This window comes from Momordica charantia, assembly GCF_013281855.1.
Source record: "Momordica charantia cultivar OHB3-1 chromosome 2 unlocalized genomic scaffold, Mcharantia_2.0 BLBB01000002.1, whole genome shotgun sequence".
In the NCBI taxonomy this organism is placed as follows: Eukaryota; Viridiplantae; Streptophyta; class Magnoliopsida; order Cucurbitales; family Cucurbitaceae; genus Momordica; species Momordica charantia.
This window is the reverse complement of record NW_028275160.1, coordinates 11,314,007-11,331,091: the sequence shown is the minus strand read 5'-3', so window position 1 is coordinate 11,331,091 and position 17,085 is coordinate 11,314,007. Positions and strand designations below refer to the sequence as shown.

At 37.5% G+C, this 17,085-nt stretch overlaps 2 protein-coding genes and 1 pseudogene across 2 annotated transcripts; 2 read left to right on the top strand and 1 right to left on the bottom strand.

Annotated features, from left to right (window-relative positions):
• Positions 1 to 322: 322 nt before the first annotated feature.
• RSW3 (Glycosyl hydrolases family 31 protein) lies at positions 323 to 15,625 on the bottom strand. Its single transcript, XM_022302059.2, has 6 exons — positions 13,902 to 15,625; positions 4,698 to 4,971; positions 4,479 to 4,614; positions 2,922 to 3,132; positions 1,053 to 1,259; positions 323 to 826 (listed from the first exon to the last, which is right to left on the bottom strand). The coding sequence occupies exons 1-6, from the start codon at positions 15,462 to 15,464 to the stop codon at positions 461 to 463; spliced, it is 2,757 nt and encodes a 918-aa protein (XP_022157751.1). The 5' UTR covers positions 15,465 to 15,625; the 3' UTR covers positions 323 to 460.
• On the top strand, positions 9,892 to 11,068 carry LOC148212814 (uncharacterized; annotated as a pseudogene).
• LOC148212813 (uncharacterized) lies at positions 11,085 to 13,241 on the top strand. Its single transcript, XM_088120629.1, has 3 exons — positions 11,085 to 11,742; positions 11,826 to 11,944; positions 12,031 to 13,241. The coding sequence occupies exons 1-3, from the start codon at positions 11,100 to 11,102 to the stop codon at positions 12,304 to 12,306; spliced, it is 1,038 nt and encodes a 345-aa protein (XP_087976755.1). The 5' UTR covers positions 11,085 to 11,099; the 3' UTR covers positions 12,307 to 13,241.
• Positions 15,626 to 17,085: the final 1,460 nt, after the last annotated feature.

Below are 17,085 nucleotides of genomic sequence, written 5' to 3'. Positions count from 1 at the left end.
CTTTTTTAGAATCCTTTTTTGTTTCTTTGTCTTGCATCAGCAACCACAAGAATATGCCTACTCCCATTACCTAATATGCCACTCAAAGATTCCCAACAAAGAACAAAAATTCAGTAAGGTTTGGTGCCTGCTGTTTCTTGTACCTTCTGTTTTCTTCATATCCCTGTCCCTGCAGAATCAAAATTTCCTACCATGGCGCCACATGTTTCATTTGTCTACCTTTTCATGGAAACTAGTTAATAATCCCACAACTCAGATCATAAGGGAGAAACTCAGCTCACAGAGACAACGATAAACAGTAATAGAACAGTAAGAAACGAAGTATTTTCAGCAGGGATTTCTGTAACGTCTCTGCTTTCTCAAATGTCATTAGATTTTAAGTCTTTAGAATAACAATTTCAATCCTTTTCTCACCAAATATGTGTTTTTCCTTTTCTACCATAAAGAAAACTATGAATCCTTACAAAATTTTTACCGTCCAATCATCTGTAATCGACAAGTTGGGTTTCCGAATTGTAAGAACCGATATGCGTCGTCCTGTTTGGAAGTGGAGTGGACCAAGTTCGATATCGACCTTTCTGTTGTCTGGCTCAACCAGAGCAGATTTTGGTCCGGAGTATCCTAGCAGTATAATCCTCTCGATAACACAGTTGGAAGAAAACTTGGCGCTACTAGAACCAATAGGAGCCATGTTCAGTGATGTAAGCTTGCCCCCTGAGAACACAAATCGGCGATGGATGTACGCCCCTTGCTTGAATTCAAAGCTTTTACCGTCATCAACGTAAAGCTCACCTTCAGCTGCTTGTGAATTATTAAGAGCAACCACCTATAACATACACAAAAATTATATAAGCCACCCAACTTGATATCTAGTCCACATTCAAACAGTGAAAAGGGAAAACGGATGTATATATGCAATATATACTTCTTCCACTCAAACCACTGACTAGTTCAACATATTTGCATACAACACAATGGAAATCTGAATTTTAGGGAAATTTCAAGTAGCTGACGTGTGGAGGAGTGCCTCTATATAGTTATCAAGTACATACCAGAGTGTAAGGGTCGTTAACCATCTGTGTAGAGCTCCTCCGAAAGCGATCTTTCCTGGGCAATATGGTTCCAGCTTTTTGGAAAGCAGGGATGCTTTCTTCAGAAACCTCTAACTGGTGGGTGACACCACCCCTATATGGAGTTCCAGTTCTCAAATCGTACCAAGATTGTTCCCCAGGCAAATAGACTGACACTTCTTTAGCTTCCTACAAGTACAATCAACTACATCATTACATTGAGTACCAGAATAAGGGACCAACAATCAACGAAAATAACAAGTAAATAAAGAAAAAACTAGATGAAGCTAAATAAAAACGGTGTATTATAGTTATAAAATGCTTAAGAAAAACTAAAAGCTGACTCTGATAACAATTTTCCTTTTAGTTCTCTGTTTTTGAAAATTTAGTCTCTAAACACTATTTCCACCTATATCTTTCTAAATACCTACACATTAATAACACAACCAAGGAAATGTGAGAAAACAAGCATAATTTTTAAAAACAAAATAACCAAACGGGCCTAAATAAATTAATTTCACAAAGTGACATCTTAACTTTTAAAGTTTAAGAAATGATTTAGATTAATCCCTAGAATCAATGTTCTACTAGCGCCCTGATAAGTTACAATTTCTTTCAGATTGACCCAGGCAATATGCATCTTTGATTTTGTCGTCATGGCTCTTCCAGTCTTCCTCCTTCAAAATTTTTCCAGGTTTCTTCAAGATTTTCTATTGGCTTTCAAGTAAATTTCTAATATTCCATCAAGTTGTTTGGATGATTACAATTACATCACCTCTCTCAAGAGGAAGTTGGAAATGCTTCTATTGAAACGTTTCAAATTAATCTCTCTTGCCAAGAAATGGCTTCTATTGTTCAAGGACTACATAAGGAGCTTGAGGATGTTCTCAAGGATTTTGTTTCATCAGATTCCTCTCCGTCTAATTAGCAAGTGAAGTTTTCTTGGTTTACCACAGTTTTCTTGATGTGCCATATTTTGGTGCAGCAGCTATTGGGTCTTTTGTTGGTTTCTGGATTTCTTAATGTTCGTTCTTATTTGGTCAGAATGTATTGCTCTGTATTGCTCCTAATCCCTATCACCTAAATTATTTCAGAGTAATTATATCTCATATTTTGAGTGCTACTGCTATCCTCTCTCTACTCTCTCCGTCCTGAAATTTCAAGGCTCCAGCATCTCCATGGTCCTTCCAGCAATTGCACGGCTCCAAAATCTGTCACACACACATCTGTTTGTATAGAGACCATCCACTTGCTTCTAAGATGGGATTTTGATTCAAAGCATTACCAAAAAGTAAGTAATGTGGCAGAAAGAATCGAGTCTGGTGGGTTTTCAATGTTTCTTTTCCTCTCTAAGTTTTCAAAGCTGTCCCTTGTTTGCGAATATCAGCCATAACCAAAGTAAGCAAAGGGAAAGAAACATGCAATACAGAGTGAGTAAGGGATTTCTTTTTCCGATAACAAGAACAGAAATGATGTTGATTGAGATATAGAAAGGGATTTCTTAGCCAAGGGCTTTTGTAATTTCATACATCAATCAAATTGTTTCTTCCAAAAAAAATAAAAAATAAATAAATAGCAATATATATATAAAATAAAAATTGCACACCACGTAAAATAAACCACATTATCTCTACTCTACCACTTGAGAACTTAACTAGCTCAGTTACTAAGTCATCCATACAGCATTATAGGGACCAATTTAAACCATTTTCTAACTTTAGCGGTTAAAATGTCGCTGAAGTATTTGTTTCTTATCAAAAAAAAAAAATGTCACTGAAGTATAACTCATCTCAATTTTAAAAATCGAAAAGTGTGACTTTTTCCGCCATTAAAATGTTGTTAAAAAATTACCTTGGTATATATTCCTTGCACCAAAAGAGCGCTCCCTACCATAAAAGCTTCATCATTTTTAAATGTAGCTTCATCAGATGGAAATTCCATCCACAATGGACGCACAACAGGAATCCCACTTGTATTTGCTTCTCGGAATAGAGTATAGAAATAGGGTAGCAACATGTACCGAATGCGTATAGCATCTCTCATCAATTCCGTATTCCGTTCCCTGTAATAAAGCAAGACAAATAACAAAAGAAGTCAATGATAGAACTATCATCTGCATCAATACTTCGTTTTCCCTTCTTTATATATAGTATATGCATATACATATATATACACACACACACACACACACACACACACACACATATATATATATATATTTTTCCTTCTCATTTATAAGAAACGAAATTGTGTATTACTGAAAAAGGGATGTACAAAAGGACATGAGATATCCCAAATGCCAAAAGAATTTTCAATGGGCATGAATTTGTGAAAAGTCATCACTACAAAATTCAATATGACAGGAGCACCACTTTGAGGCATGAAAAGAAACAAGGTCTTATAGATCATCACTAGCCATTTCTTTTTATACATCTTATAAATAAGAGAGGGGCAGCCCAGTTGACAGAGGCTTGGGGTCTCTGGTCATACTAGCTTAGAAGTCTAAGTTTGAATCTTCTGGTGAGTTTAATACCAACAACCCTTGACGTCTCCAGCATCCGAGCTTTGGGGTGGGCGTGAATGCCCTGTGTATAGGGGAGTAAAGCTCCAACTCCCAGTTATCAAAAAAGAAAAAAAAAGAAAAAGAAAAGAAAGGGCCAATTACAGAATTACGAAACTGATGATAGAGTAGAGCATATTTAGTCGTTTCCATAATTGAAATCTCATAAGTTCAATGAAATGAGCCAGCAGTCAATTTTACATCATAAACTTCTTGCTCTTCACACAAGTCCATCCAACACTGAGTTTAGTATTGATAATGTCTCAACAATATATTGATATGCTCAAGTAAAAACAAAAAAGGGTGCTTAGAGTGCAGGTTCGGCATCTTAAGCCTGAGATTTTTGTAGAGGGTTTAAAAAGTTTGAATTTAGGAAAACTGGAGGGGGTTTGGAAAGTGGACTATTGTTTAAGCCCGCTGATTTCTCCAATTAAACCCAAATTTGACAACTCTTCCCAAACGTGAGTTAGGCTTGGGAAGTCAAACCTACCTTAAGCCCAACCCATGCCCCAGACACCCCCTTAAGGAATCATCTGTACTAGTTAAATCATAACAGTGATCATGAAACAAAAAAGTGGCGCTCCAACAAAAGTTGCAAAATCAAGTAGGCTAGTTCAAATTTGAAAAGCAATCAGCTTAATGTTTTTTGCTACAAACTGGTATCTCCCCCCGTCTCCTTTTTCTTTTTTTTTTTTTATCCAAAAAAAAATGTTCAAGATTTTGAAAACTTGCATTTAAACATGCTTTGTGATTGGTTGATGACGTCAGTTAAGAATCTAATCAATGGTCCCTTAATTATGTGGTCAATAAGATCAGACTCGAAAAATAGAAGTAGATGATATCCTTACCCGAATAGCCAAGGTTCTCTTCTTTTTGTGTCATGGTGAGCATGGCCTCTAAAGAAGGGATAAAAGGCACCTAGCTGATACCATCGCACTAACAGCTCAATTTCAGGATTTCCAAAAAAACCACCAACATCAGCACCTGTCAAAACAACTTAGCCATGACTATGACTACCAAACAATCTGACTGATAGTTCCAACATCAACATAGAGAATCATTAATACCTGAGAATGACAATCCAGTAAGACCAAGAGTCACAATCATTGGAACAGAAACCCTGAGCTGATCCCAATCAGCTGTGTTATCTCCGGTCCATACTGCACCATATCTTTGGGTTCCTGCAAAAAGCGCTCGTGAGAGAACAAAAGGCCTATCCTTTCCATCACCCCGCTTAACTAGTCCCTCCGCAGTGGCCATGTGAAAGTAGTATCCGTAGACATTGTGTAACTCCCGATGTTCAACACCTCCTTGATGTAGAGCATCTCGAGGCATTGTAACCTAGATAGAGACATCAATTAACAAATTTAATAATATTACAGCAAAGATCACAACACAACTTGTTCCAATTTTTTTTAATACAAAAAATTATATTGATTAAAAAACCTTAAATATATAAGAAGATAAATTATCTTAAAATCTAAGGAACAAATTACAAGAAAAATGTCCTTCAAAGTTCCTGAAGCTTCTATCTACGGTTCATTGCTATTGGGAGGCTCTATTAGAAAGTAGTTGTTTTGGTCTTTATGTCATTTTTCTTCGCTGGCTCTTTTGTGTTGTATCACTTTGTTTACAATATTGTATTCTCTTGTCTTTTTTCTTGTTCTTTCGCTCTTTGGAAGTTTGTATCCTTTGAACATTTTGTTCCTTTTCATTAATCATTTAGAAGCTTGTATCTTGTTAAAAAAAAATAATAAAAATAAAAAAACTAAGAAACAAATCTGGTGGGACATTCTGAACATCTTCTTCATGGGATCAGAGCTGACTTTGAATGTGTCTAAAACTCCCCTTATTGGCATCAATCACAGTGATGAGGTTTCTTCATGGGTGTTTTTGTGTCATTGTAAATCAGAAGTCCTACCAGTGAATTACTTGGGCTCCCCCCTCGGGGGTAATAAAAAGGCTGCATATCTTTGGGATCCAGTTGTAGACAAAGTCAGAAACAAGTTTGATACTTCGAAAGGCCTTCTTATTTCCAAAAAGGGAAAACTTACCAAGCACGAGCAGTCTTAAATAGCATTCCCTACTTATTTCTTTTCCCTTTTAAGAGCCCCATTAAGGTGATTCAGCAGCTTGAAAAGTTTATTAGAGATTTCATTTGGAGTGGTTGAAATCCTCCTCGAGGCAGTCATTTGGTTAAACGGAGTCGGTTGTCCTCCCCACTTTCCATGAAGGGTCAAGAGTGGGGTCCCTGAAGAAAAGGAACACGTCCCTGATATTGAAATGGCTTTGGAGGTTTTTCCTTGAGAAGGGCTTTTGGAGGAAGGTTATTGTTGCCATTTTTTTTATAAAGAGACATTCATTGAAAGAAAAAGAAGCCAAATACAGCCTAAGGGACAGGGGACGAGAAGACCCCCTCCAAAAAAGAAACTAAAATAGCAAGGCTCTCCAATCTTGCAAGATCATAGAGAGGTTGTAGTTACAAAAGAATTTCGTATTTCTATGGCACCACCAAGAGACTGTGATATGTATTACAAAAAGAATCGAAAGACTTAGACTTGTCATCAAAAGAACGAAGATTCCTTTCCAACCAAATGTTCCATAGCAACGCTCTGAAAGCACACTTCCACAAAAAATAGACCTTTCCTTTGAGCTGCCATCCATAAAAACATTCAAGCAGGCAGTCTTCAATGTTCCTAGGCAAACAAACCGAGATCCCAAAAATATCAAACAAGACCAGCCAACCTTTCTTAGTAAAAGGACAGTGAAGAAACAAATTGTCTAACGATTCTGCTTCTCAAACACAAACAGCAAACAGAAGGGGAGATCAACCAGCCTGGGCATTTCTTTTGTAGCCTCTCATAAGTGTTCAATGCTCGGTAAGCTAGCGTCCATAAGAATACCTTCACTTTCTTCGGGATGGTATCTTTCCAAATAAAATTAACTAATGGGTCCTGAAGCAAAGTGACATTGGTATCCACGAGGTTCAAGAGAGCTGATTTCGTAGAGAAAAGCCCATCCCCCTCAAGGTTCCAAACTATCTTTATCAGCCTCCCCTCCAAGGACAACAGAATCCAGCCTCTGCACCAGCCTCAACCATTGGTCTAATTCTCTATCAAAAAGATCCCTCCTCATGCCTAAATCCCACGTCTGGTTTCCCTCGTTCCAGCACTCAAAAACAGTCACGTTTTGTTTTAAAGATAGAGCGAACATATCTGGAAATTCGTGCACTAGGGGCAAGTTTCCAGCCCATTTGTCCAGCCAGAAGCTTAGTCTATTTCCTTGGTTCGCTTTAAAGACCACCGCCTCTTTAAAAGAACCCACATTTTTGGCAATATCAAACCATGGAGGTTATTGTTGCCATTTGTGGTAAGTATTGATATCTACGGTAATTCACCAAACAAATTAAAGTAGAAGTAAAAGGATGACCCTGGGTGGATATTTACAAAAACAGAGATAGTTCTCAGGTTTTATGAGATTCAATGCGGATAACAGCCAGAGAGTTAGATTTTGGGAGGATGCTTGGTCTATGGAGGAACCCTTTTCTGTTGTTTTTCCTGAATTTGATGCCTAATCTGCCAAGAAAGATGTGGTTGTTGCTGATTGCTGATTCCCGGAACTCTTCCTCTCAGACTTGGTACTTGAAAATTAGAAGAAGACTTTTTGATACAGAGATTCCTAGACAAGCTGAATTCACAGAGAGATTAAAGGCTTGTCAGATAGGAAATGGCAATGACAGAAAGCTATGGAGGATTAATTCGTCAGGCATCTTTTCCACAAAGTCACCTTTCTATAGCCTTATTTCTCGGCTTGCCAAACTAAAGGCCCCATGGTGGACTATATTTGGAAGTTTAAAGCTCCAAAGAAAGTTAAGATTTTTTTGTGGACTCTCTCGTCCAGAGGGTTGAATACAGATGGCAAGCTTCAAAGGAAGTTCACTAAGTGGTATCTTTCTTCCTCCATATGCTGCATTTTTGCTATAAAGAAGCTAAGAATTTAGACCATTTGTTTATCTTCTGCCCTTTTGCTCAGTTTGCGTGGTCCTCCCTCTCTGAGATAATTGATCTGGCTAGTTGTCTTTTGGAGAAGGTGAATATGTGACTTTTGGAGTGCCTTGGGGTTTCTTTTCTTAGAGAAAAAGCCAAGATCTTATGCGGTTGTGCTGTGAGGGCTGTCTTGTGGCTTATTTGAAAAGAAAGAAATCAAAGGCTCTTTGAAGATAGCATGTCTATAGTAGATTCTTTTTGGAGTAGTGTACGACATACTACCTCTTAATAGTGTACTAATCACAATAAATTATTTTGTAATTAAAGCTTCCTCATGACCACCAATGATTGGAAGATGTTAATTGTTCAACTCTTTTTTGGGTGGGGGTTATCTGTTCCAATGGCCCATAGGCTGTCTGCTTTTCGCCTTTGCTATTGCATTATGATGTTTCTTATAAAAAATTTACAAAAATTTTTAAAAAAAGGAAGAAGAAAATAAGAAAAAGAAAAAAGGAAGGGGAAAAAAAGGTAAGCCTGAAGACTTATCATCATTTTCCTCTTTTTAGTAATCCCACTACTAGCCTGCAGCTTCTGTTTATACTCGGCACCTGTTTATGTCATCTTCCCCTATTCATTTCATTTCTCTCTTCCTCCATCTAGCCAACATTAACCATATTATTCACCTTGTTAGTGGTTTCTATTTACCCCCAGTACCTAAATATGCGTTCTCTCCCTCCCGCCCAGTGTTTTAAAAAGCTTGAGGCGCACTAAAGCCCAATAAACCTCTGGAGCTTAAGTGCGAGGCGCAAAAAAAAGCGCGGGCTTTTTTTCGCCAAGCGCATTATATATAAAAATAAATAAATATATATATACACACATATAAAACATATAAAAGCCAAATAAGATTAGAAAACATCATAGGTCTACTCTTAGCATAAAGAATCATGGTCTACAAAAACATGAAAATGGTCCTAAACTAGTATAAGACTATAAGTATGATAGTTCAAAATAAAAATCTAAAGATCAAACTCATCATCACTAAATAGTCCTTCAATTTCATCATTTTCATCCTCTCCATCATTAGACTTGTAGCCATCTGCATCTTCCTCCTCGGTGTAATCTTCATCATCAATCAATTGTATGGGTGTGGGCCGTGTGGATTGAGAACTTGAAGCTCCAGCCATAGTCCTACTTCTTGACCTTGACGTGCTTGCTCTAGAATGATAGGCAGGTTCTTCTGCTCCAGCAGTTCTCGAAACATCACCCCATGTTAAGAAATCATCACAAAATACAAGATCATTATCCTCTTCAGAATCACTATCCATTCTCCCTATCAGCCACTCATTACTATCATCGATATCCTTCAAAGAGATAGGGTCGATTGTGTTCCGCATGTTATGTCGTCATTTCAATGTTCTATTATACTTTATGAAGACCAAATCATTCAGACGACCAGTGTTTTAAAAGGTGCACCTGGGCGTTATGCCCACCTATTGCGCCTCGCCTTGAAAAGGCGAGGCGATCTGAATGAGGCGCGCGCCTCGTTAGAAAATTCAAAGCCCATGAAGCACAGGCTTCATGGGCTTTGTTTTTTTAAAAAAAAATAAAACGTACAGACCCTAAACACAGAAACCCTTGCGTTTAGGGTCTGTTTAATTAAATGGAATGAGTAAATGAAAACCGCCGCACGCCTTTTCCGATTTCCAATCTTAATTTGATTTTTTTTTTAAATGGAAAGAATCTCAACCGTATCGTCTTCTTCATTTTCTTCCCATGCACGTAAAAAACTCAATAGTCACTGCATCTCTCTCTCTCTATTTCGATTTCGACTTTCATTGCATCTCTCTCTCTCTATTTCGATTCGATTTCGACACTCTCCATGACTCTGTCTCTCTTTGTATCTCCTGTGGCCGGCCGCCAGTGGTCGTGTCGTGTGTGAGCGGTGCCGGTGACTCTGTGACTGTGAGCAACTCTCCCACTCCATTTGTAAGCTCTCTCTAATTTTTTAATTCTCCAATCCAACAGAAAGTGCTTATCTTTCCCTCTGTTTCTATTCTAATACAAAACAGCAAGCTCCGACAACAAAGTTATAGTATTCAATTTCTATTTCTCCACTCCAACAAAGTTACAGACAGTAAGCTATTTCTCTATCCCTTCTTCACTTTCTATTTCTCCAATCCAACACTATTTTCTTCAATTTCTCCAATCCAAATCAGTAAGCTCCGTCCCTCTAATATTCTGTTTTTTTTTTCCTATTGATTACAATTTTACATAGATGTCTAATGAAGGCCAAAGAAAAGATCCGGCATGAAAGTATGCTACTTTGGCAAATCCTCAAGATTTGACTACTTTTATATGTAGTTTTTGTTCAAAAGTCACAAAAGGAGGAGTTTATAGGTTGAAACAACAACTTGTTGGTGGTTATAGAAATACAACCACATGCAAGAAATGTCCGGATCATGTGAAGGAAGAAATTAGGGAGCACATGTCCAAGAAGAAGGAGATCAAAGAATAAAGAAATCTTATACCTGATATTGATGATCAAGATCTCGGTATGGATGATGAAGATGAGAATGATTTGATCATAACTAGTTCGAGTAAGAGACCTTCTAGTCAAAGGCCAAGTTTAGACCCTAAGAAGCCAAGACAGAAAGGTCCAATTGATGCATTTTTTACTCCTAATCCAGAGTTAGTAGTTCTGAATCGAAAGAATGAGAAAGGCAAACAAACGACACTCAATGAAGCTTACAAAAAGGAAATGAGGGAGCGCACAGTTCAAAGAATTGCGCGATGGTTTTATGATTCTGGAATTCCTTTGAATGCTATCAATTCTGAAAGCTTTGCTCCTATAGTTGAAGCAATAGGACAATTCGGTCCTGGACTAAAAATACCATCTTATTATGAGCTTAGAGTTCCTTTGTTGAAAAAGGAGTTAGAAGCAACACATTAATTGATGAAGAGTCACAAGGAAGAGTGGGCCAAGGTTGGATGTACTATCATGGCCGATGGATGGACCGATAGGAGAGAGAGGACATTAATTAACTTTTTAGTTAATAGTCCGAAAGGCACAATGTTTATTGAGTCCATTGATGCTTCATCTTATGTAAAGAACGGGAAGAAAATGTTTGAGTTACTTGATGATTTTGTCGAGCGCATTGGAGAAGCCAATGTCGCACACGTCGTTACTGATAGTGCTTCAGCAAATGTGTTGGCGGGTAAGAAATCAAATTCCTTGATTCTTTACAAATTAGTCTTATGTTAGTTAAACATTTCGAGTAGGCTAATATGTTATCTTTTTATTTTATTTTGTTACTAGGGAGATTATTAGAAGCAAAACGACCAAATTTATTTTGGTCGCCATGTGCTGCTCATTGCTTCGACTTGATGTTGGAGGACATATTTAAGATTGGAAATATCCACAACACACTGAAACGAGCCATGGAGATCAGTAATTTTATTTATGTTCGCCCAGGACTGTTAAATATGATGAGGCAATTTACGAATCATAAGGAGTTAGTTAGGCCAGCTAAGACTCGCTTTGCCACAGCTTGCATAACATTATCAAGCATACATCGTCAGAAGAATAACTTGAGGAAGATGTTTACTTCTGATGAATGGAAAAATAGCAAATGGAGCAAGGAACAACAAGGCAAGCGAGTTGTTCAGACAATATTGATGGCATCATTTTGGAATACAATTGTATTTGCTCTTAAAGTATCGGGCCCTTTAGTTCGAGTGCTTAGATTGGTGGATGGTGAGAAGAAGCCTCCTATGGGATACATTTATGAGGCCATGGATAGAGCTAAGGGGGCCATTGCTAAATCTTTTAATGGTAAGGAAGACAAATACAAGGATGTTTTTCAAATCATCGATCAGAGATGGGATCTTCAGTTGCACCGTCCTTTGCATGCAGCAGGATATTATCTAAATCCAGAATTCTTCTATTCAAATCCTAACATTACTGAAGATGATGAAATTGTTAATGGGATGTATGCATGTGTCACAAGAATGGTCCCTTCCCCAGAAATACAAGACAAGATAATTCAAGAGATGACCAAGTACAAGAACGCCGAAGGAATATTCGGACAACCCATGGCGATTAGACAAAGAAATAAAAGATCTCCAGGTAATCTTTAATAGTATTGATTTATTATGTTTGATTGATTACTTGGTTGAAAATTATTAACATAGTTTAGTTCAATTTAACAGTAGAATGGTGGGATGATTTTGGAGTATCAACTCCAAACTTGAGGAAGTTTGCTATGAGAGTTCTAGGTCTTACTTGTAGTGCATCGGGATGTGAACGGAATTGGAGTGTTTTTGAACAGGTTAGTTCTTTGACACTTGATAAATATGTTTTTAACTTCTTGGTTAGAATTATTGTTATAGGACTTTTTTCTTTTATAATTTGCAGCTTCATAGCAAAAAAAGAAATAGACTTGCACAACGTCGTCTGAATGATTTGGTCTTCATAAAGTATAATAGAACATTGAAACGACGACATAACATGCGGAACACAGTCACAGAGTTGCTCACAAATGGAGGGGGAGAGTTGCTCACAGTCACAGAGTCACTGGCACCGCTCACGCACGACACGACCACCGGCGGCCGGCCACAGGAGATACAGAGAGAGATGGAGTCATGGAGAGTGTTGAAATCGAATCGAAATAGAGAGAGAGAGATGCAATGAAATCGAAATAGAGAAAGAGAGATGCAATGAAATCGAAATAGAGAGAGAGAGATGCAGTGACTGTTGAGTTTTTTACGTGCATGGGAAGGAAATGAAGAAGACGATACGGTTGAGATTCTTTCCATTTAAAAAAAAAAATCAAATTAAGATTGGAAATCGGAAAAGGCGTGCGGCGGTTTTCATTTACTCATTCCATTTAATTAAACAGACCCTAAACGCAAGGGTTTCTGCATTTAGGGTCTGTACGTTTTTTTTTTTTTTTAAACAAAGCCCATGAAGCCCGCGCTTCATGGGCTTCGAATTTTCTAACGAGGCGCGCGCTTTATGCGCGCCTCATTCAGATCGCCTCGCCTTGAAAAGGCGAGGCGCAATAGGTGGGCATAACGCCCAGGCACGCCTTTTAAAACACTGCTCCCGCCCTTATAACGTTGTCTATACACAGGTGACTAGAAGCATGAACACAGACACGAGAAACAAATAAGACATGACACAAACATAGCGACATATTATTTTCTAAAAATACAGGACATGGACATGACAATGACACGTTTATTAAATTATACAATTTTGTTTATGTGCATATATTTTTATACAACAAGTAAATTTAAAGTCAATAAGCTTATGCATTTTTAAAAAATGAATTTGATGTATTTTACTCTCAAAATTTATTATTTATCTTATATTATTATTTATGTCTATTTCTTATACTTAACAAGTGTTTGATACGTGCTTAACAATTGTCGAATCTATTTTCACTTTATACAACTACTTTGTGACACTCATCTATTAAGCTACCAAGTGGCTGATACATGTCTAACATATGTTGGAGTTTCATAGTATCCAACACGTGTTGGACATAGACATGTTATCCAAAATGAAGTGTCTGTGCTTCTTAGCTGGTGACTAATATTCCTCCCCTTTTTAGTAGCTCTCACAGAGTTATCAGTAATTACTATTTATTCCCTAACCCCAGGTACTCTCCCTCTCATCTATCTAATATAACCTACTAACCTACCTAATTCATCTAATAATGCCTCTCACCCCAGGTTACTCCTCTCAAAATAAAATATTTTGGTCCAAATACATCCCTTTATCCACTTTATCCATCTCCTTCCAACCACTTTCTTCTCCAAAACCCATTAGTAAGAATTCCTAATAGACCATGCTATAGGCTTTTTCGAGATCATTTCAGCACCTATCTTCAATTATTTCCTCTTACTATACTCATCCACTGTCTCATTTGCAGCAAGAGTAGGATCATAATTGGTATCCCTTCAATAAAAGCATTTTAACTTGTTTATATCGTAAAAGCTAATATCCTTTTCAATCTCTCTGCCAAGCCTTTAACAATAATTTTTGAGATACCAATGCCTCTAAAGTCTTCCACCTTTTTGCTTTCGGTTTTTAGTATATTTATCTATTATTGAATAAATAAATATATAACTAAGAGCCACCATGTGGTTACGGAAAGGCATCCATGCATACGTTTAAGTAATCAGACATGCAAGACATAATGAAAAACAAAAAATAAAATTGCGGCCGACAACACGTTAAACCAATGAATAAATGTACGCAATTTTTTATCAGTAAAATACCTCTGGACCATTGAAAACAGAAGGCTCATTCATGTCATTCCATATATATAAGGAAGGAGTGGAACCAACATAGTTTTCTAAAGAAAACTTCTCTCCCCACCAAGACCGAATCTCTGGACTTAACATGTCCAGGTACGATGATGAACCAGGCCAGCACCACCCATCAAAATCATTTCCAGCGGCATCCTTGACATAATATCCCTTCTTGCTTGCTTCTTTATGCAAGGGAAAAGAATCATCCCGCTTAATATGAGGGTCCACTATGGTAACCATGCGCCTTCCTTTGGCAGCCAACTTCCTCTGCATCTCTACCGGATTTGGAAACAGCGCCTTGTCCCATGTAAAATACCTCTTCCCATCCGTGTGCTCGATATCAAGCCACAAGACATCGTAGGGAATATCATATTCATCAAATTTGGAATCAACTTGCTCCACATCCTCTTCATCCCTATAATTCCACCTACATTGATGATATGCTGTTGCAAAGAGCTGGGGCATTGCCGGAGCCCCAGTCACACTAGTGTACTGGCGAACGACATCCTTAGGCCCTGGACCTACGAAAAAGAACGAATCCACAATGCCCGCCTCACTCATCCAAAAAGTATCGATCCTATTTTGAGAGGAAGGCAGAGAAATCCCAGATTCAGCATCCCAGCCAGATCCAAGAACATCAATCTGCATTTCAGCAGCATTCAACCAAAAGAACCCAGAAGTTCCCCGCAGTTTCCCATGAGAAATCATGAGCGGGATCGACCCATATAGCCCAAATGGAGACTCGTGAATATACTCGAAAACATCCAAATTGAAGAGCCTGTAAGGCTCCGAGTCCTCAACTCCAGGTCCTCTCGTGGGCTTCAGAGCGAGACTAGTGGCACGCTCCGGTATTCCATAAACAAAATCAGCATCATAAAACGAAACGTCGAAACTAATGGATTGGGGACCGTACGGCCTCTTATCAGTATGTCCTCTGAACTTCTCCTCCCAGTCCTCCCCTTCTTCCTTAACCCTCAGTTGCTCAAAATCGAATAATCCATGAGAGTTCAAAGACAAGACGCGCTTACCCGACTTCTCCCGCACGAAAACCTCAAACGGATCGTGCCGAAGCACTGCCTCATAACCATCGGACAAGTACACAATCGAAGACGGGCTCAAATCGCTGCCAATTTGCTCGGTTGCAATGCTCTGCAACCAGAGTTTCTTGGTCAAAAATTCGTCCACAATCACATCGGGTACCTCGAATCGCTTCTTGGGTGGACCCAAAGAAGGATCCTCGTCAATCCTTAGGCGGACAATGCCATCTTGATACACAGAAAGAGCGAGTAACAAGGGCTTCAATTGATGTTCTGGGTCGTCCTGATTCCTGGGGAGGAGCTTGGCGGTGAGGTCCCCATCGTTAATGGAAACATCATGGGCAACAAGGGAACAGGATCCGGGCTTAAGGGCGCGGGCTCGCTGGCAGAAGGGGGTCTGGTTGCAGTTCCGGAACTCGTCCTTCTTCCATGGGAAGACGAAGGTGGAGTGCAGAGAGAAGAGGAGTAGAAGGAGAAGGTGGGAAATTCTCATGGTAGCTCCGATCAGGCAATGATCATAGTAGATTTATGCAGAGAATTGGAAATGGAAATGGGGTAGAAGAGAAGAATGAATGGAAATTGGATTTTGGACCCTTTGCGATGAACAAAAGAGAGTGGAAAAGGGAAAATGTTCTTGTTGTGGGTTTATTTGGGTCGCAATTTTGCTCTCTTGGGTCTCTTATTGAACCTTGTATGGATCCATTAAGAAGCTTGTATTTTTCTAGATTCTAATTTACAATTCATGTTTCAATTATCACTTAACTAATTATTAGTTAGGCTCGTTTTGACACCAAAGTCTCAATTTAATAGAAATGTCGAAGAAAATATAATAAAAGGTTGATGTCATGGATATCTCTTTGGGAAAGAGATATAAAATAAACAATTCTAAAAAAATATTTAAATTAACAAATAATCATTTTATCATTTTTAAATAATTTAAAATTATTAATATTATGCTTGTATTAGTGAAATTTTGTTTATATTTTCATATTTTGTCAATTTTTCCTTAATATTGTGGAAATTTCGATTTGCTCCTCATGTTTAATCAACATAATACCAATGATCTCAAAAATGTAATTATAAAATGATAAATTTAGTTAACTTACATGTTTGATAACTTTTTGGTACTGTGTTCAATATGTTAATAAACTTTAAAAAGTGTATAGGTCCGCTAAAGCGTAAACTTTCAATTTTGTGTCTAATGGATTCGTAAATTTTATAAAATATCAAATTGAGCATGGACCTATTAAACAAAAATTGAAATTTTAGGGTTTAATTATACATTTTTTAAAATTAAAATCTATTAGCCATTTTTTAAAGTTTATGACCTATTATACACTTTTTGAAGTTCAAAAACCTACTAAAAGTTCAATGACTAAACTTGTAATTTATCCTATTAATTTGAATTATGTAGAGAAAAGTGTAAAAAAAGAAATTTAAAGCTACAATATGTATTATTATAAAACATTTCTATTAAAAATATATCTTAATTTAAGATAGGACACTTGACGCATAACAGTTTGGCCTAAAATAATAACAAATCTAGTATAAGGTAAAAAATTTGTAAATATAACACAATTTTTTAAAAGATTCGGCCAACATATTTCAACCATGCACATTATCAATTATAAATATTTGTTACTTGTTACGGATAGATTTGATAGACATCTATCACTAATAAACTTGATAGATGTTGACCCATGAAATTACAATATTTAAGATCTTTTTAGGTTAAATTATATAAAATGCTCTTACACTTTATGATATAAATGTCCAACAATGCAAATTCAAACCAATCATTATGCTACAAGTTTCAATCATAAGAGCTCAAGAGTTAAAAAACATCAAGAAGCATTGAATGATAACTTCCAAGTTAAGATGTGTACACACTTAGTGAAGGAGTTGCATCCATTCAAGTTTGATAAGACATTTTTTTTTTCTTTTTTGATATCCATGAGTATTCAAGTCAGCTTGCGTGCACCTCGGCTAATCTCACAGAACTGACTCTACTACATTTAATTGCCAATAAAACACATAGGAAATTAATTCTTAAATAGGTGGTCATCATGATTAGGCACCTATTCCTCCAAGAAGCTTCACGAATCTTAAAATCC

Excerpts from the sequence above, each read along its gene's own strand:
- RSW3 (XM_022302059.2), bottom strand. The coding sequence starts at position 15,464 with ATGAGAATTTCCCACCTTCTCCTTCTACTCCTCTTCTCTCTGCACTCC. Across the intron at positions 3,133-4,478 it reads AGAGAACCTTGGCTATTCGG|GGAACGGAATACGGAATTGA; the intron begins GTAAGGATATCA and ends GCTTTATTACAG. Across the intron at positions 827-1,052 it reads TTAACGACCCTTACACTCTG|GTGGTTGCTCTTAATAATTC; the intron begins GTATGTACTTGA and ends TGTATGTTATAG.
- LOC148212813 (XM_088120629.1), top strand. The coding sequence starts at position 11,100 with ATGATGAGGCAATTTACGAATCATAAGGAGTTAGTTAGGCCAGCTAAG. Across the intron at positions 11,743-11,825 it reads AAGAAATAAAAGATCTCCAG|TAGAATGGTGGGATGATTTT; the intron begins GTAATCTTTAAT and ends TCAATTTAACAG. Across the intron at positions 11,945-12,030 it reads ATTGGAGTGTTTTTGAACAG|CTTCATAGCAAAAAAAGAAA; the intron begins GTTAGTTCTTTG and ends TATAATTTGCAG.